Raw genomic sequence first — 18,441 nt, 5'->3', positions numbered from 1 at the left:
CAAGTCCAGGGGCAGTTTGCTGCCTTTCAACCCACAGAATCTTCACTTATCCACCTGCTCATTTATTTCCTGTTTCGGATGTGGGTAGTGAGTGAATAGAAAGAAGTATAAAATACGAGTTCCAAAATTGTTGGAGAATGGGGGAGGGGGATAAGATTAATTGAAGACCATGATTAACAAAAAGTTCATCCTTAGAGTTAGCCTGGATGACCAAACTTCAAATAATCAAATACCCTAAGGACAAAGGGAGTGAGTCACACAGTTTGACTCTTCACTGCAGAAGGGCAAGATTGCTCTGAGGCTAGAACAGACTTTACAATCAGGCAGTTCTGGATACAAGCCTTGATTCCACATGACCCATAGTAGTCAAATGCCTTGCAAAGAATTTAACCCAGAGCTTCTCAACCATGAATAGATTGAAGGTATACCATAAACTGCTATTGGTTGTAAATTTTTCATAATGATAAAACAGCTAAAGTCATTTTATAACTATTTAACATTTTATAAGAGTTGAAATTACATTTGAACACTTTGTGACTCCCTCTGAGATTTCATGAATACAGTACTTGCTTTTTGTTGCATAATTCTTTAGACCAAGGTTCCCTTGCTAGAGAGCAGTCTGAAGTGATTGTGTCACTGATTTACCTTTCTGGATCCTCCCCTGAGTCATCCTATTATTAATAGAGATATACTGAATCTTCTTACCAAATCCCATGTAGATGCCCCATGTTCCTTCAAATTTGTCACAGAATGCCAAAGAAATATTAGAATTTTGTCTCATCATATGAAAAAGTTTGAAAAGCACTTACTTTTGTAAATCTCATCAGAGATAGTACATATCTCAGAGGGTGTTGTGAAGATGAAATGAGTTAAAATATGTGAGTCACTTCGAATAGTGTCTGGGACATAATCAATAATAAAAACCATATTTTCTTATGTGTAGGATGAGGATAATAATAACTACCTGATAAGGACTGATGTGATTAATGGGAAATAATGCATGTTAAGTGTGGCACATAGATCAGATGTGAACCTTTTTATTAGTCTTCCAGTGAGTTCAAATGTGCAAACCTTCTTATGGTGCCTTTCCAGTGCAGTTCATCTGTGCACATTTTTCTAGTTACATTGTAAGCTCCTTAAATGGATTTCGTTTTCATCAGGACCTACTGATGTAGTTCCAGAAGTACGCAAATTGTTTAAAACATGAGTGGCAATTGATTTTGCAGAGATGCTAGTCTTTTCAAAGCAACTGTTTGTCATTTCTCAAAATAGCTAAAAGCTGCCTCCATTTCAAAGGTGAGAAGAGAAAGGCCTAGAAAGTATGTGGCTTGTCAAGGTATCAGAAGGTCCATTTCAGAGCTGGAAGCAGGGTTCAGGTTTATTGACTCCAAATATAGTATTCTTTACACCAGATCACACTACAATAGTGGAACTTTTGCATATGGTTTCATGAAAGTGCAATTGGCATTCTAGACATTGTAGATTTAACTGTGTTGTTATAGCCAAAAAGAGAGGCATACGTGATATATAAATGAATGGGCATGGCTGTGTTCCAATAAAACTTTACTTACAAAAGTGAGGTGGCACATTTCAGTATCCCCAGCAACTTGGGAAGTTGAGGCAGGAAGATCACAAGTTTGAGGCCAGCCTCAGCAATTTAATGAGGCTCTCAGCAACTTAGTGAGATCTTGTCTCAAAATAACAAAAAAGGGCTGGGGATACAGCTCAGTGAAGTGTCCCTGGGTTAAATCCCTAGTGCTAAAAACCAAAAAAACAAAAACTCACCCAGATAGTGGGCATAGCTTGCTAATTACTGACTTAATCTGGTTACCTGAATCAAGAGATTCTTGCAAGACCATAACCTCAGTTAGATTTAACCTGTTGATACTCAATAGTGTGAAGCCAAAACTTGAAATTAGAGCAATCTGATTTTGAACTCCTTGTTCTTTAACCCTAACACAAGCCAGATGTTTTCATTCTTGGACTTGGGGCCAACCAGTACATCCTAATCAATTGTGAATTAATTTCCAGTTTGTAGCTGTTACTTAAAAAAATGAATCAGACCAGAAGGGACTCATTGTGGACATCCATTCACACTTCTGATTTCTTGGATTGGGGAGGGGATCATATATCTAGTACCAGGGGGGATGTTATCCTCACTCTTGGCCTCCAAGGAAACTTCTCAATTTTTTTTTTTTTATCTTTCCTATCTACAAATCTCTCTTTCCTTAGTTTAGCTAAAACAAAGTTGTGATTCTGTTAAAGATTTACCAGGAAAAAAGGTGGGAAAGAAAGCAAACAGAAGAATTTACAAATATAAACAGGTGGGTTTAAACAGCTTATTAATTAGGCAAGGAATTACTCTGTTATAACTGAGGTATAGAGAAACCTTGTCACCCTGGTCTTGCAAACAGGTCCTTTTTTCTCTTGCTACCAGATCAAGCTACCCAGGCTCCTTACCAAGATAGGTCCTGGTTGACATCACTCATGACTGATTGTTAGAATTGTTCATGATTGTCAGAATCTGACTATCATGACCCTTTTGGAAATTTAGGGCTAAAATAGAACTTGGAAGTTATATACTTTGTTATGAGGCCAAGTCTGAGGGGCACAGGTTATGAGCTATTGCAGCACAGTTGTCCTTTAGCATACTAAGTTACTTCTGAGTTCAGGATGAGTCAGCCAAGCAGATATGCCCAAAGAATTGGGGCATGTGCAGCAACTGAACTTCAAAACTACATGCTTCCAACACTGACTTGGAAATATGGTGCAGCTATTACCTCGTTACTCACATTACCTACCCTTTCTAGAGAAACAAACTTGAAGTTAGAAAAGAACCTTCTCATTTTAGTCTGGAGGTTATAAACTAATGAACCACAGACCAAAAGTAGCCACAGATATCTGTCCCCTTTACTGTTCTACATATTATATATATATATATAATTTGCTATAGTTTCTGAAGATTATGCATAGAAAACAGACTTTGCTTGTTTGAAAAACTAAAGATCTGGCCACATGGACAACAATCAGCTGAGGCTGAATAGCAGTTATCCCCACCCACAGGTATGTGGAGCTCAACCAGACGATTAAATTTGCAAACACTGAAATAACCTAACCAATTCATTTCACAGGTAAAGAAAATGAAGTTCTGAAAAACAGTTTGGCCTGTCCATATTTAATGGTACATTCAATATCAGAAAACTGGTTCCTAGTTCAGTCACCTTCAGTGAGAGCCATTGATTTTTCTGAAGAAAATCTGAGATTCAGGGATGTTACCTACTTGTAGCCACTATGATGAGAGTTGGGTCATCTGCCTTTTACCCACTACCCTGTTTCCTTTGCTGGGCCCAGAATTCCTTGCGGCTGTGATCTACTCTGGAGTACATAAGACTAGGAACTCAAAGCCCCACCATTCCTCAGGCTCCTCACCACACCCACAGACTGAAGTATCTGAACAAAGTGCCGCACATTCCCAGCCTCCGCAGATGCTCTCACACAGCTGGGCTATGGACAAACATGCTGTGCTTTTCTTTTGTTAATGGTCCTTTTTTCTACCCATACAGGCAGTTAGGGAACACAGCCTCCGCAGGACACTGATGTGGGAGAAGAGGTTATAGACAGAAGTTACTGATGGCGGGAGGTCAAGCGGAGCTCTGAATTCTCCTGGCTCTCTTCTCCAAACATCAAATGTTCATGGTCAATAAACTACTTTTTAAAAAAATACAGGTTCTGTCCAGATTGACATAGTTTGACATAAAAGATGACCTAGGCACGCTCCCTGCAAGTGTAGTAACATTAATACCTAAAAACTTGGGAAATCTTTAACCTAAGTGCCTAGGTTCATGATAACTTAGGTCTATAAATATCTCATCTAAATCTCTCCAAAGGGTGTCTGGTTCCTTTTAATATCATAGAGATGCTAGCGACAAAACTATTATGTTAGTAATGAGGAATAGGAACTACAAGAGGAACAAAATAGTATAAGGGAATCATGCTCGTGAGATCAATTCTCTGTAAAGGTAGCAGGAATACAAAAATCAAGATAGTCCTAAGGTTAAGGGGAGAAAGCAGGTAGCAACTTAACTGGACTGGAGGTAACCAGGTAGTTGAGCCAGAGATTCTGATAAAAAGAATAAAAAATTGAACCCACAAAAGACTAGTGTTCAAATATGTGTAACATCAATGACAGTTGAAGCCAGAGAAGTTTCCAAGACCTGCCTCTTCCCTGCCAAGGGTCCCAGATGAGCTCTTCTGTGTTTCCATGAGGGAGACTGCTACCATGAAACAGTAAAGTCAGAAGTCAGTTCTCCTTTGTGCTCCCCTCAGGGCCCTGTATTTAACACATTCCCTAGTCTATATCTGGCATAAATTAGGGTGTTATAGCCAAGTTCCCAATTTCACCAATCCCCAAGTCACACATCTACTACTATGTACAGGTCTATAGATCCTACTGCAGTCTCTGGGACCACAAATGAAATAGCAGACAGTTGGCAATGGCTTCCCCCTCAAGTAAGAGAGATTTACTTTCAATGAGGCAGAGACCCCCTCAAGATGCACCACTTACCCAATATTCTTCCCCCTCACTAAATATATAGTGATTGTATTCACTCAGAATTAAATGATGACAATAATCATTCCAGGAGGTGACTTTTTATATGTGACTTTTTCTTTAAACTTAAACTGCCTTACAAGCTGGAGCTATTCGTTTTCTAACTCTATTAAGAGGGAATATAGTAAACAGGCTTGGCTCTATATTGCAGGAAAAACTAAAGCTCAGAGAGAGAAGCAACTAGTTTCATTCATTTGGAACACAATAAAAACCTGGAGTAGAGTTGAGAGCCTTTTCACAACAGGCTTGGACTTACCTGGTTCAGTACCCAGGTTAGCACTACATCAGACTCCAGTGGAAGGACCGTGAGAGTCTTGGTAAGATGTTTTCTAACTGCTTTGTCATTAACCCGTAGGATGCTATTACCCACATTCAATGAGCCTGGGCTAATAATGTAGTTCCACAGAAATCTTTTCCAAAAATGGCTCATGTAACAAGGAAAGATCCAAATCCTTCTAATCTAACCCTAATGTAGGCTTCTTAAGTACCAGGTCCTCATGGAGAAAGTATAATGGTGGGGAGGAAATGTCAGCTTTCCCCAAAATAGCAGTGTGGATAGAAGGAACCGCCAACACACACATGATGATTTGCAAGTAAGTGGTCAGCAACAGTCCTTAGACCTTCACATCTGTAGGTTAAGAGTTTGGTTAGTTCTGCCTTCTGCTTGCTGGAGGCTACTAAACAGAAGTTGTTGAAGGACTAAGTCTCCCCCCCCCTTTTTTTTTTAAATTTCATTTTAAGTCTCTTCCTCAGAGTTCTGCTTCCTGTATGGTGAAGCAAGTGCCTACTGAGCCAATCTTAATGGATAACAACTATAAACTTTCAAAAAAGACAAAAAACTACTTGAAGATACTGGAGATGGAACCAAAAAGCAGGCAAATTCTGGGCAGAGGTTGAATCTGGAAAGAAAGAATGGCGCAATGTGAGTTTCCTATTTTTATGGCTTTTGAGGCTGATAGAAAACTGCATTCTTTTCGGTTAAAGGACATCACAGAAACAGGGTGACTACAGTTGCTGCAACGCGTGAGAGGAAACCTCAGAAGAAAGGGAACCAAAGAGAAAGGAGTGGCCTAAATTCCGTGCATTAACCTTACTCAAATCTCTCGTGGACACCTGAGTTATGTGCAGGACAGACTCCAGTTACAAGAACTGAATTGATATTTGAATTGCTGCCTGAGACACAGTTAACAAGTTGAGTCTAAAAGTTAATGCCTGCTAACATTAAAAAAAAAAAAAAAAATCAGTATTCTTCAGAGGAATATAACAATCCATAATACAAACATGGACCCAAAGAAACAACAACAAAAAACTGACCCATTCTGTAGAGAATAAACAAACAATGGAAACTAATTCTGAGATTACTCAGAGGTTAGCTATATCAGAAAAGGATTTTAAAGTAATTATCACTATGTTCAACAAAGGAAATTGAGCTTGCAGTGAATTAAAAGAGGAAATCTTAGCAAAGAAATAGAATTAAATGGAAATTCTAGCCAAGCAGAGTGACTCACACCTGTAATCCCAGCTATCTGGGAGACTCAGGCAGAAGGACCACAATTTCAAGGTCAGTCTGGGCAATAAAGCAAGACTTCCACTTGGGGGATGAGGAAAGAGATTCTACTGAAAGATAAAATATCTGAAACTAAATTTTTACCTTCGTGTGAGACCAACTCTTTCATGTATTTCCTTCACATTTCCATTCTTTTACCTCTGGAACTAGATCAACTTAGAATTAAAGAGATCTATTTACCTTTGTACAAAGGCACAAATCAGACCCATAGTTACTGATGTTCTGATGACAAGTGAGATGGAAACTAGAGAATAACTAATATTCAAAATTACCTCTGCTTAGAGATTTTGCTTCAAATGATTTTTATTTGTACCAAAACTAAATAGAAAACTGCTCACTGACATTGTAAGTAGTTAATTTTTGTGCTTTGGAAGATTTAAGAGGTGGAAAGAATTTACAGACATTTGGTAGGAAGGTGTTTTTACTTAGTGAGGTTGTGAAGGTCAGAGCTAACTGAGCTTTTCTGTTTGGAATCCCTGATACTTAACACCAGGCCTGATAATGGCTACCACACGGATCACATTTTTCTTTTAGAAGGTAGGACATATACTGTGCAACACCCCTGCAAGGAATCTGTAGGAGGCAGGCTACATACAAATAGGGAGTGTTTTTATTAGGAGAAAAGCTCTTACCTTCTCAAATGATTCCAACATAATATTACTTAAAGGATAGAGATAATTTGTAAGAGATGATTTTGGGTCTCATGCTAGTCCCTTTCTCCTTTGTTCACCAAATTAATTCTGCAAATATGAGATACACATTTCAGAAAAGAGTCAGCTTCCCACTCTAAAGACTCCTTGTACTTTTACAAACAGGACATTATAGTAAAGAGTATAATTTGGTTTCTGGATGAAAAAACAGAACCCAATTCACAGAAACTGACAAGAGCCACACTAAGAAAGATTATCAAACAAATCTGAAGTGGTTAGTTATAGAAATGGAGGTAACAATTCCTCTGGGAGCAGAGATTATCAGTATTTCATTCAATTAAAGTAAACCATCAATGTCCAAGATAAGAGAATGAGCTCCCAAAGAACATTCTTAGCAACTTTGTAATGTGCACCAACTAAAATCAGTTTTCATTATTAAAATGAATCAATGTCTCTTTTAGTTAAGATTTGAATACTGTATCAGAAACAAGAAAATAAAGCTGAAAAACTATAAAACTTTTTATCATAGTTTGTCTACTATAAAGCTGATGACCACATCATTCAGTGATACAAAATTCTAGAAACTTTACAAAATTCTTTTTTAAAATTTATTTTTTGTTATCAAAGAGAATGTCCAGAGACATTGAGTAATAAAGAATTTGTTCATGGCATTGTTTTACAAAAGTTCCTAATGGAGAGTGAATATTTAATTTTCTGATGTATCCTTCATTTATTAATGATGAAGTGGATGAACTGATGCAATTATTAAAAAAAAATCCAGACAACCTTATAAAGGAAAAAAAAATCCATTCTCATTCTGAATCTGTTGATTGGAGTGAATTCAGTGGTCACAACACCACCACTGGCTAAGAATAAACTTCTCCATAGTAGGGAGCTGTTCAGGTCTTCTCAGTAAGTCACACAGGTCTCTCAGATATAGGCACCATGTTTGAAGTCTCACACAAAATGTCTGTGTCACTTAAATTACATAATGTGGCAGTGTTTGTTTCATGGGGACATAATATTTAAAGAAGGGGCAAAGTAGAAAACAATCTGTTTGCATGTTATATGTGAGTACATTATTGTACTGTGCATGGGTTTGAGGGCACTGCAGCCCTTGTTAAAGAGGAATTCCACCAATGAAGCATTTGTCAGTTCCTAGTTGCTCTTGGTGCCAATGGTATCTACCATTTAACCACTGTTGTTAGGTCAGGGCCTTCTTCATCTACTGCTTGGTTGAAATGGTTTGAACTGAGTTTGGTTGTTCATCTCTTACACCTGAGCTTTATTTCTCAGCCTCAGGATATGTGGGGTATTTGACCGTTTCAATCTTCTCTCGGACTTTGTAGGAGGGATATAGACCTGTTCTTCCAAGTTTTCTGTTGACACCTTTAGAATAGCCATCCCAATGATTTCCAGCCACACCAATGATATCTCCAGGTTCCATGGGGATTTCTTCTTCAGTTCGAGGTTGGTGAGGATAAATGGCAATCTGGTTGTGGGCATTCTGTCCCCCAAAATAGTAGATATCATCTAAAGAATGGAAGTTTGCAGAGGCATCAGGATGTAGTGTTTGCATGATTTCATAAGCAACTCGACAGACCTTGGAAAGGAATGGAAAAAAAAGTTTGTTAGTGCAGTATATAAAAGTTCCTTGGTAGTAGTACAGTTTGCTCTTTCATAGCAAACAGAAAGTCCTTGGCCAAACATGGGCTCAAATACTGAGAGGGTTGAGAAGCAGTGGCTTCTAGTAACAAGCTTTCAATCCATTTGCTATCAGATGATGGTATAAGTCATTCTTCGTTTCTGTGCTTGTGTCTTTTAAAAAATGCACACAAAATATTATTGTAATTAAGGTGTGTGTGTGGGAGCTACATATATTATCATGCAAAATAATTTAAGAATATGAACCAGTTGATTTTAATAAGCATTTATTAAGAGTTATAGAGTCATACAGGCCGGGCACTGATGAAAAAAAAAAGAGTAACCCAGAGTTTGTGCCTGGAAGAATTTAAGGGCTGCTAGGATTAGGACTACAAATACTTAATATGAATACTATTGTTCTTTTGCCTTTATTCACTGTTATCAATCACACAACCTTTTTTGCTCAGAACTTTGTCTCAGAATCCTTCTCAAGAGAGATTCAGAACTTTGTCTCAGAATCCTTTTCAATAGAGATTCATGTAATTACTAACAATCAATTAGCATTTTCAAGTGAGCTAAAACACAACTGCCTTTTCTGTTCTATAGAGTTTTAAGTGTGTTTTGTGTGTGTGTGTGTGTAATTCTTGGGCTGAGTTAACATAAACTGAGTTAACCTTTGGGGAAGATGCCTAACTAATGTAGCTTTAAGGCTGCTTAGGACTCTTCTGTCCAAAGAATATCTTTATTGTCCACTGAATGCAGGTGAAATTCCACACTCTGAACTTCATTCCTTGAGCTTAATGCTTGGTGAGAGAGTTAAACTATAACTATGAAGTTAAACTGTCTTCACAGAGGGATAACATTTTAAGGAATTAATAGATTCAGCATGAAGTAAATGGATTTCAGAATCTTTTCTAAGAACAGGTGATGACAGAGAGAGATCTATTTTCCTTTATACATGCTAAGTTGAGAACTCAGCTTATGTCAAATTTTCCTAAATCTGTAGCTGTGGCCATCTCAGTTACTGTTGCCATTACCAATACTTTTATTTATTTAAAATAACACTAATAACAATAACTATTATTATTAATCAGCTTAGTAAGCACTTGTAGGACTACTCAGTAGTCTTTTAAAACTGTGGCATTTATGAAGATCAAGAAAATGGCTGGAGACACTCTATTTTGGGGCAGTGTTAGAGATTGAACAAAGGGCCTCATCTATGCTAGGCAAATGCTCTACAACTGAGTCACACCCCTAGCCTGAAATACTCATTCACAACTGTTACTGCATTTGGCAGTAATACTTTAGTTACACATAATAACACTTTAGTCCTCAAAAAAACTCCCTTCAGAAAGTTTTAAATAACTCATTAATCCTCACAAAATTCTATATATTAAGTATCATTATTATTATTATTATTATTACTGTTTATAAATGTGAAAACAAAACAAAATTCCGACAGTTAGAGATAGGGTAAGTAATTTGTTTAAGGCTGGAGAGCCACTATGTGAGCAAAGCTGAACTCAAATCCAGAGTCTGCCCTGAGAGCCCACGTTGCCTTGTTCCTCTCTGTCTAGTGAAGTCAGTGGCTTGGCATTTTGATCCTTTCAGTGACTTTTTCTCATGACCTACTGGTGATGATGAGCCATTTCTGGGGCATTTTTCAAATGATTCCAATTTTAGTTTATGGCAAGGGAACTTCTAAATCTAGTAACCAATTTTGTTATCATTGCAAAAATATTAAATTGTACTAAATAGCTCTATATTTGAAAATATCTGCAAAAAACATTTGCAAAGAACAAATTAAAAAAACAAAAACAAAAACAAAACAAAAACCAAAAACCAAACAAACAAACAAAAAAAGCAAAACACTGAGGTGGAAATAAGTCCAGAGATTTATCATTGAATGTGCACTCATTCCACATTCTTAAATGATATAGCTGTTAGTCAACAATAAGTTAGTGATAATGGAAGTGATGACATTTGGCAAACTGCCACTTGATAACATAAAATATTTTGAGGTATTCAAGTCCATTTGGGGATATAAAATATTGTTTGAGTTTTGCTTTTGAAAAAAATGTGCAGAAATTATTTGGGGTAAACTTTGTTAAGAGTTTTGGGGAGTAATATATGAATTTCATTCCTTTGGATACAAAAAGTTCTTTCAGCACCAGGTTTTCTTCATATGAATGCTTCTATGGACTCAAGGTCTGAACACAATGAGGTTGATATTACTATAAAGCAGAGCAAAGTGACACAATTTCTCCTAAAGACCAGACAACATTCTATCATCATGAAGTGACATCAATCTCCTGATTTCTGGGTCAAAATTAGAGTAATAAGAACCAGAAATTCTAAAGCAATTTAAGAGGAAACAAAACAAAACAAACAAACAAACAAACAAACAAAACAGAAAAAGAATCTTCTTTCCATTCCAGAATGAGCATAATGGTATTCTTAAGAAGCTCTAGAAGAAAGAAAGCAAAACATTGAGTTTTAAATCCTGGTACCTGTCTACATGTAAGGATGGTAAACAATCAGACATATATCATTTAATTTTAGAGCTTTATGTCTAGAACAGTGGTTCTCAATCAAGCCAATTTTGGTACCCAGGGAACATTTGGTAATGTATAGAGACATTTTTGGTCACAATTTTGGTTGGAGGTGTTACTGACAAAGGCTGCTGTTAAACATCCTACAATGCACAGTATAGCTCCTCACAACAAAGAATTAACTGGCCCCCAAAGCCAGTAGTGCCTAGGGTGAGAAAACCTGGACTAGAGGAATAGACTTCAGGCAGGTCTAAAATCTAGGTTTGCAGGGGAAGTGGTACAACTGGGAAAGTGACTCTGATTCATTCACTCTAACAGTAAGCATCAGTTATGTGTAGAGGTCTTCACTAGCTACAGGCACCTGTTGATCAGGTAGATACAAAGTTAGAGTCTCAAAAATAATTGAGAGGGACTAAAGAGATACATACACCTGACTCCTGCCATGAGAAAGGACAGGGAGCTTCTTAAAAGACAGACCTCACCCCCATTAGGGAGAAACATCAACAGTGGGTGCCTTTATAGGAACTTGAAGACAAAGTAAGTTTTCCCTCTGATAAGCATTGTTGCTATATGGTTCCTGATTCGTGTAGCTATTCACAAAACAATAGCAGTTGTATTCTTATTCCACACTGAAGGAAACCATAGCCTTTGCATGTTTAAGTGTCTTTCCAAAAAAATCATATTACCATCCCATTGTGACAATGTACATTGCTAAATAATAAAAAAACATCCATTTCTTTATTCCTTTGACATATATCCATGGGAATGTCATTTTTATTTTTTCACATTTTTTCAGTATTTAAACATATATTTATTTATCTTACACTGAATTACATTTTTTAGTAATTATTCTCTAGTTGATTCATGTGAATATTTTGATTTTGAATGAAGAGGAGAACTGAATCTTCAATCTCCTTTGAAATCCTCTCTGCACCTAATATAACTCTGAGCACAGTCATTTAATAGTTGGTTAAATGAACTAACCAATAATATATGTGTATAATGAGAAAGGAGAATAAAATCCACAATAAATATTGTTTTATTTATATTCCACATGGCACATAAGGCTGATTGGACCACTCACAAAAACACACACACCAAACTCATAACCTATAGTTATATGCAATAATTAAACTCAAAAAATGATTGATATTGTATTGCTTAAATTTAATGTATAGTTTCTTGCTTAGTAGAAATGTAATAGGATCTGAAAAGAAATTATATTTACTCTTTCTTTTCTATAAAGCAATCAAGTGAGACAAAATGCTGGGCACTTACGTCTCTCAATATAAATGCACTGATCAGTTGAAATGAATGGATTCTGGTTATATACTGAATGTATACAAAACCAGAAAGTATTAAGTAAGTTTAATTACTTGCTGTTTGTGTTACATGCTATAAACAAGCCAGGTACTTTAAACTTCACCAACCGGCTCCAATGGAGATGTATTCAACCACTGCTTGCAAACAACCAAATATTCAAAGTATTCAAATAGTTATTTTGTGGAATCTCTTCATTCTTTCACAAAACATATCATTACTAAATATAAGGAAAACTGTACCTGAATCATGATAATTAACACTAAAAACACAGAGACATATAAATAATAATTTTCCTGAACCCAATATTGATGAAAAAGTATCAGTCATTTAAACATGCCTTATTGCCACCTACCTGGGATGAAAAAGTACACACTAGGAAGTCTGCCTGGGAAAGAAAATGTATATCCAGGATCACACCCCGAAGTGAATTTTCTGTGTATCGATTGTGCAGTCCAGCTGACCAAGAAATAGAGTTATCACTAATAAATTCATAATTGGGGTACCTGAAGAAAGAAAGAAAGAAATTTATGCATGGTCATTGAAATTACAGTATCTTATTAGGAGGGAGAACTGGTCCTTTGGTTAAGAGCTCTTCTCTTTCTAACAGGGAGGAGAGTTTTAATTAAAATGTTCAATGGAATAATTGGTGAGGCACCTTCAAAGGTGAATCTATTAGCAGGACAGAAGCATTCTAGAATGTCCTATATATTAAATATTATTGGTATATCATATAACACACATACATACACATCAAAATGTCCATTAACTATTCACAAAAGAGTTGAAAGTTGAAGGTTCCTTATTCTCTTTGTAATGAATGCCCTTCTAAGAGTTTTCATAGTCACTGAACTTTTCCTTTAGAATGTAAATATCATGATAAAATTTCATTTATAATTTATGATAATTCAGATTTGAGTTAAAATTTGATAGTACAAGTAAATAATACAAGGAAATTAAGAAATGAGTATTTAAAATTGTGAGAATAAACAGTCTCCCATCCTTTTCGAAGAAGTCTACTTAAACAATACAGTAATAGAAATCATTCTAATGAATTTCTGAAAGCAAATTCTTTGTAGATGCCTACTAAGTAAAACATTAAGTAGTCTTACTGAAGATAGGTATGTGTTGAAAAATATTAAAACAGGTTGTTTTAAAAACATCTACCACATGTTCAAATGATTCCACTCTGAATTAGAGGTTTAACTGTACTGTAGCATAGAGTGAATTAATGTCTTAGTGCATGAGATAGATCTTCAGAATTAGGTAGTAAGACTTATATAGTTATGTGAAAAGGGGATAATAACTATACATATATAATTTCAAAAGAATTAATACAGTAAGTATGAAGTACTTAGAAGAGTACCTGACATGTAGTAAATGCTCAATATTGGCTATGGTTATTAAAGTGTTCCCTCAAACATCCACTTAATTTTTTCCCTTACTTATTTAGATTTCTGCTCAATATCACCCCATTAGTGAGGAGTTTGGCAATCCCTGTCCCTTTTATCTGCTTAGTTTTTCTCCATGGTGCTTATTGTCAACTGACATAATATCTGTTTACTATTTGTTTACTATCTGCATCCATTCATTCCCCACCTCCATCATCCTTAACTGTAACATATGCTCTATAGAGGGAGGCATTTTACTTGTTCTGATCACTGTATTATTCTCAGCACCTAAAGGAGAATCTGGAAGGTAACAGGAGGATGAAAGAGTATTTCCTGAAAGAATGATAAGTCTTACTTTAGAAATGGAAACATCAGGAATTGGTTTATGTGTCTGTCCTCCAAACAGTGTTCCCCAAATGTTCGGACCATGACTTATTTTTCTTTGTATCATAGTACCTTGCATTCTGAACCATGTTGTCTGAAAAAATACATCAACAGTTGAGTGATACCTTTGTGTGGGACTTTATGCTAATCCCCTAACAGTCGCTTCAGACTTTTCATTTTGTGGCCACCAAGGAGCTCCTTCTCATTACCTCCTAATACTAATTGTAAAGGCAAAGTCTGAGCATCTTTGCAGGCTGGTTCAGTGCTCAGATCTATTTGTCTTATGATTTTTGACATTTTGCCCTCCTCAGCTTAGAACAGGGAAATGAAGAAAATGTTACATTGTTCTAAAAAGAAAACAACAAGAAATACTTTTAATATGAACCCTGTGGAGTTACATACCCAGGGAGGGGGCAGAAAAAGTAACAAATATATTTGAAAATGCTGAAGGAGAGAAGAGAAGGCAAACTGATAATACCAGTTTAGGTTTTATCCTTGAATAAAGACTACTTTGTCAGCATGGTTTGGGTACTCAGCAAAACAAAGAAAGGAGTAATTCAATTACTGAGAAGTGACACAAACATTAATGAACTTCCTAACGTAAAGGACCCTCTTTAGAATCAAATCAAAAGGATTTTATATACAAATGATGGCATCATGAAGGATACCAAGAGTAGAAAAAATTAAGTGAATAATAGAAGAAATTTTCTGCACAAATATACTACTTGTCTTCATGTATGTCAGCAGAGATATTTTTCCATCTTGGTTTCAGAGATTGGTAATGATAAAAATAAGTGTTTTTATATGTTGCAGAAATTTATATTTTTATATCACCCACAAAAGGACTAGCTTGAAGTCATAAACTAATATCACATTTTCATTTCTGAAATCTTTCTCTAGACTGATGGAGATACTATTCTTTGTGATATCTGGTATAAGACTCCTTCAGGACACTTCTTTAACTATGCTGTAATTATTTGTTGCATGTATGTATTGTTTTTCAGTTAGATAGTCTCTGAGGTAAGAAATCACATATTATCTTTTATTTGTTTTTCTATTTGTATTCCTAGTGCCCTGTACTGTGTCTTGCAGAGAATTCAATATAATAATAAACAAACATACCATTCATGTTGATTCTTTGTTTCACAGGGCAACCAAATACTTGGCAAAACTTTTAAACATTTTTCTTGCCTCTATTCATTTCAATGTACTTTAGAAAGAGCTCATCCAGAATTTTTGATAAAGAACAAACTACATATCTGAGTTGTTTTTTTTTGTTTTTTTTTTTCAGTGTTAGGGATTGAACCCAGGGCCTTGCACATTCTAGGCAAGCACTTTACCATTGAGTTATACCAGCCTACCTGGGAGGTTTTTAAAGGCTTATTTATCTTCCTGTTTTACCCCTACCCCCACTTTCCAAAGTCTTTGAAAACAATATTGATAGATAAGTTAATAGTTCTTATTTCTTTAACTGCCAATGATTCTGTGATTTGAACACTCTAGTAGTGATTTTCTTAAGAGAAATATTGATTGCCACATTAGTATGACTGATACAGTTACTGTTATGTCTATGCTAAGATCCTGTGGATGAACTCAGTCTTAATTTAGAGAAACATGAGGTATAAAACCATGCAGCAAGGACTAATGATACATAGAAGCCATATGTATAAAGCTATCTTGACTCCTTTTTCAAAGGATTAGCTACCCAGAAAATGGCTTCTCCTTTTGCTGTGTAAAGCCTATGCATCATTTCTGTTCTTCTATCTCTGTTTACTCTTGAAACATAAGTCTTACAATGATAACCTTGGACATAATCTCTCTTGTAAGGCTAATTCATTCTTTTGGTTTCCTAAAATGCAGAAGTTTTGTAATATGCTTAAGTATCAAACCAACTGTGAAAGGTTCAGAGCAGAATTAATTCAGAGTTGAAAAACACTTAAGTAAAGAATGAAGGAGAAAAACAGTTTTAAATTCCTGAGAATATCTTTGAAATGATTTGGAAAATTAAAATGAAAGCATTTTCAAAGAGGAAAAATTATGTATAAAATGTTACCACTACACTTAGAATATGGAGAAAACTACTTTCTAAACTACCACAGGGAAAGGAGTTATAGCTACAGACTAAAATGAGGAAATTCAAGTTTTGCTATTTCCTCAGTCCATATAGATACTACTAACTGTAATGTAAGAGTGGCTTGGTATAAAAATGTCATGTTGTGGTATTGGATCAAAGCTATAAAATATTTGTAACATTTTATTTAAATACTTTGAAGTCTAGAAATATAGTTTAATGAAATAATGTAGATAATTTTAGGCATATTTTGTGTCATTATTTATAAAAGTAAAAAACTGGAAATAATCTAACTGCCTAATGTTAGGGGAATGCTTGGTCAAGTAAGAGCAGATCCATACAGTTTACACTTCACCACTTAGGACACACAAGGACTGAATGTGAAGGAATAAACAAAAATATTCCAAGCAAATGGAAACCAAAAGAAAGCAGTGGTATCCTATACTTATATCAGACAAAAGGGGCAGGTCAAAAACTGTAAAAAGAGAAAAAGAAAATCATTATATAATAACAAAAGGGATCAATTCTCAAGAAGTTATAACCATTGTAAATATATACGCACATACCACCAGAGAACACAGACACACAAAAACAAAATCAGAAACGACAGAGGAGACGTTACAACTGATACCAAAGAAATACAAAGGAGCACAAGAGACTACTATAAACATGTATACACCAACGAATTGTATAACCTTGAAGAAATGGATGAATTTCTGGAAACATACAACCCACCAAGACTGAATCAGGAAGATACAGAAAATCTGAAGACAACAATAACAAGTAAAGAGATAAAATAATTAAAAAACAAAACAAAACAAAAAAATCTCCTTTTTAAAGAAAGCCCAAACATTTAAAGAACTAATACCAACCTGTCTCAAACCCTTCCCAAAAACTGAAGAGGAAAAAATCCTCATTTTCATTGAAGATGAAAAAATCCTCAACAAAATACTAGCAAACTGAATTCCATAGCACGTTAAAAAGATCACTACCATGATCAAATGGGATTTATCCTAGGAATGCAAGGATGGTTTAACATATATAAATCAATAAATGTTATACAGTGTACTGACAGAATAAATATAAAAAAATACATGATTATCTCAACAGATGCAGAAAAAGCACTTGACAAAATTCAACATGTTCATTATAAATTCTCAAAAAATAGCTATAGAAGAAATATATCTACACATGGATGTTGACTCTCACCAAATCTATTCAACATAGTACTAGCAGTACAAGCCAGAGTAATTAGATAAGAAAAAGAAATAAAAGGCATCAACATAAAAAAGTGAAATTATCTATCTGCTGTTTATATGTGCACATGCACGCACACACACACACACACACACACACACACACCCTTAAAGACTCTATCTACCAAGAATTTCTTAGAACTGGTATATTCAGTGAAGTTTCAGATTACAAAATATGAACACAAATCAGTAGCATGTCTATATACTAGCAACAAACTATCCAAAGAAGTAATTAAGAAAACAATCCTATTTACAATAGCACCAAAAAAAAAAAAAAAAAAAAAAAAAATTTACAAGTAAATTTAACCAAGGAGGTAGAAGACCTGTATACTGAAGACTATAAAACACTGATGAAAGAAACTGAAGAAGACATACAAAATAATGAAAATACAGCCAGTGGTCATGGATTGGAAGAATTAACATTGTTAAAATGCTCATACTATCCAAAGTAATCTACAAATTCAATGTAATTTGTATCAAAATTCCAATGCTATTTTTCACAGAAATAGAAAAAGAACAATCCTAAAATTTGTATGGGACCATAAAAAGAATCCAAATAACCAACACGATCTTGAGCAAAAACTCTACAAAACTGGAAGAATTACACTTCCAGAATTCAAAATGTATTACAAAGTTATAGTACTCAAAATAGCCTATTGCAATCAAATAGGCTCTGCTTCCTGGTAGTCATGTCCTAAGCTGTTTTCTTCCACCACACCCTTCCACCATGATGTTCTGCCTGACCTTGGGCACAGAGCAATGGAGTAGGCTGTCCATGAACTGAGACCTCTGAAACTGTGAACCATTTTCTCCTCTAAAACAAACAAACAAAATACCCCCCTGCAAAAACAAAAACAAACAAACAACAACAACAAAAACTGAAACAAAACCCAGCATGTTTCTAGCATAAACAGACACAATGACCAATGGGTGAGACTACAAACCTCCAAATAAATTGAAGTATTTATGGTCTCTTGATTTTCACTAACAGTTCCAA

At 35.4% G+C, this 18,441-nt stretch overlaps 1 protein-coding gene across 9 annotated transcripts in view; it reads right to left on the bottom strand.

The window, feature by feature from the left end:
- Window positions 1-6,631: 6,631 nt before the first annotated feature.
- The window catches only part of Fut8 (fucosyltransferase 8), a 311,483-nt gene continuing 299,673 nt past the window's right edge, over window positions 6,632-18,441 (bottom strand). For all 9 annotated transcript variants that reach the window (XM_047539070.1, XM_047539071.1, XM_047539068.1 and 6 more), the window contains 2 exons: window positions 12,698-12,848; window positions 6,632-8,429 (listed from right to left, as the gene is read on the bottom strand). In XM_047539070.1, the coding sequence (XP_047395026.1) occupies window positions 8,112-8,429; window positions 12,698-12,848 (469 nt within the window). In that variant the 3' untranslated portion in view covers window positions 6,632-8,111. The remainder of the gene's footprint in view (window positions 8,430-12,697; window positions 12,849-18,441) is intronic.

This window comes from Sciurus carolinensis, chromosome 2, assembly GCF_902686445.1.
Source record: "Sciurus carolinensis chromosome 2, mSciCar1.2, whole genome shotgun sequence".
Taxonomy (NCBI): Eukaryota; Metazoa; Chordata; class Mammalia; order Rodentia; family Sciuridae; genus Sciurus; species Sciurus carolinensis.
Note: the sequence above shows the minus strand (reverse complement) of the source record. Positions and strands in the feature narration are given on the sequence as shown.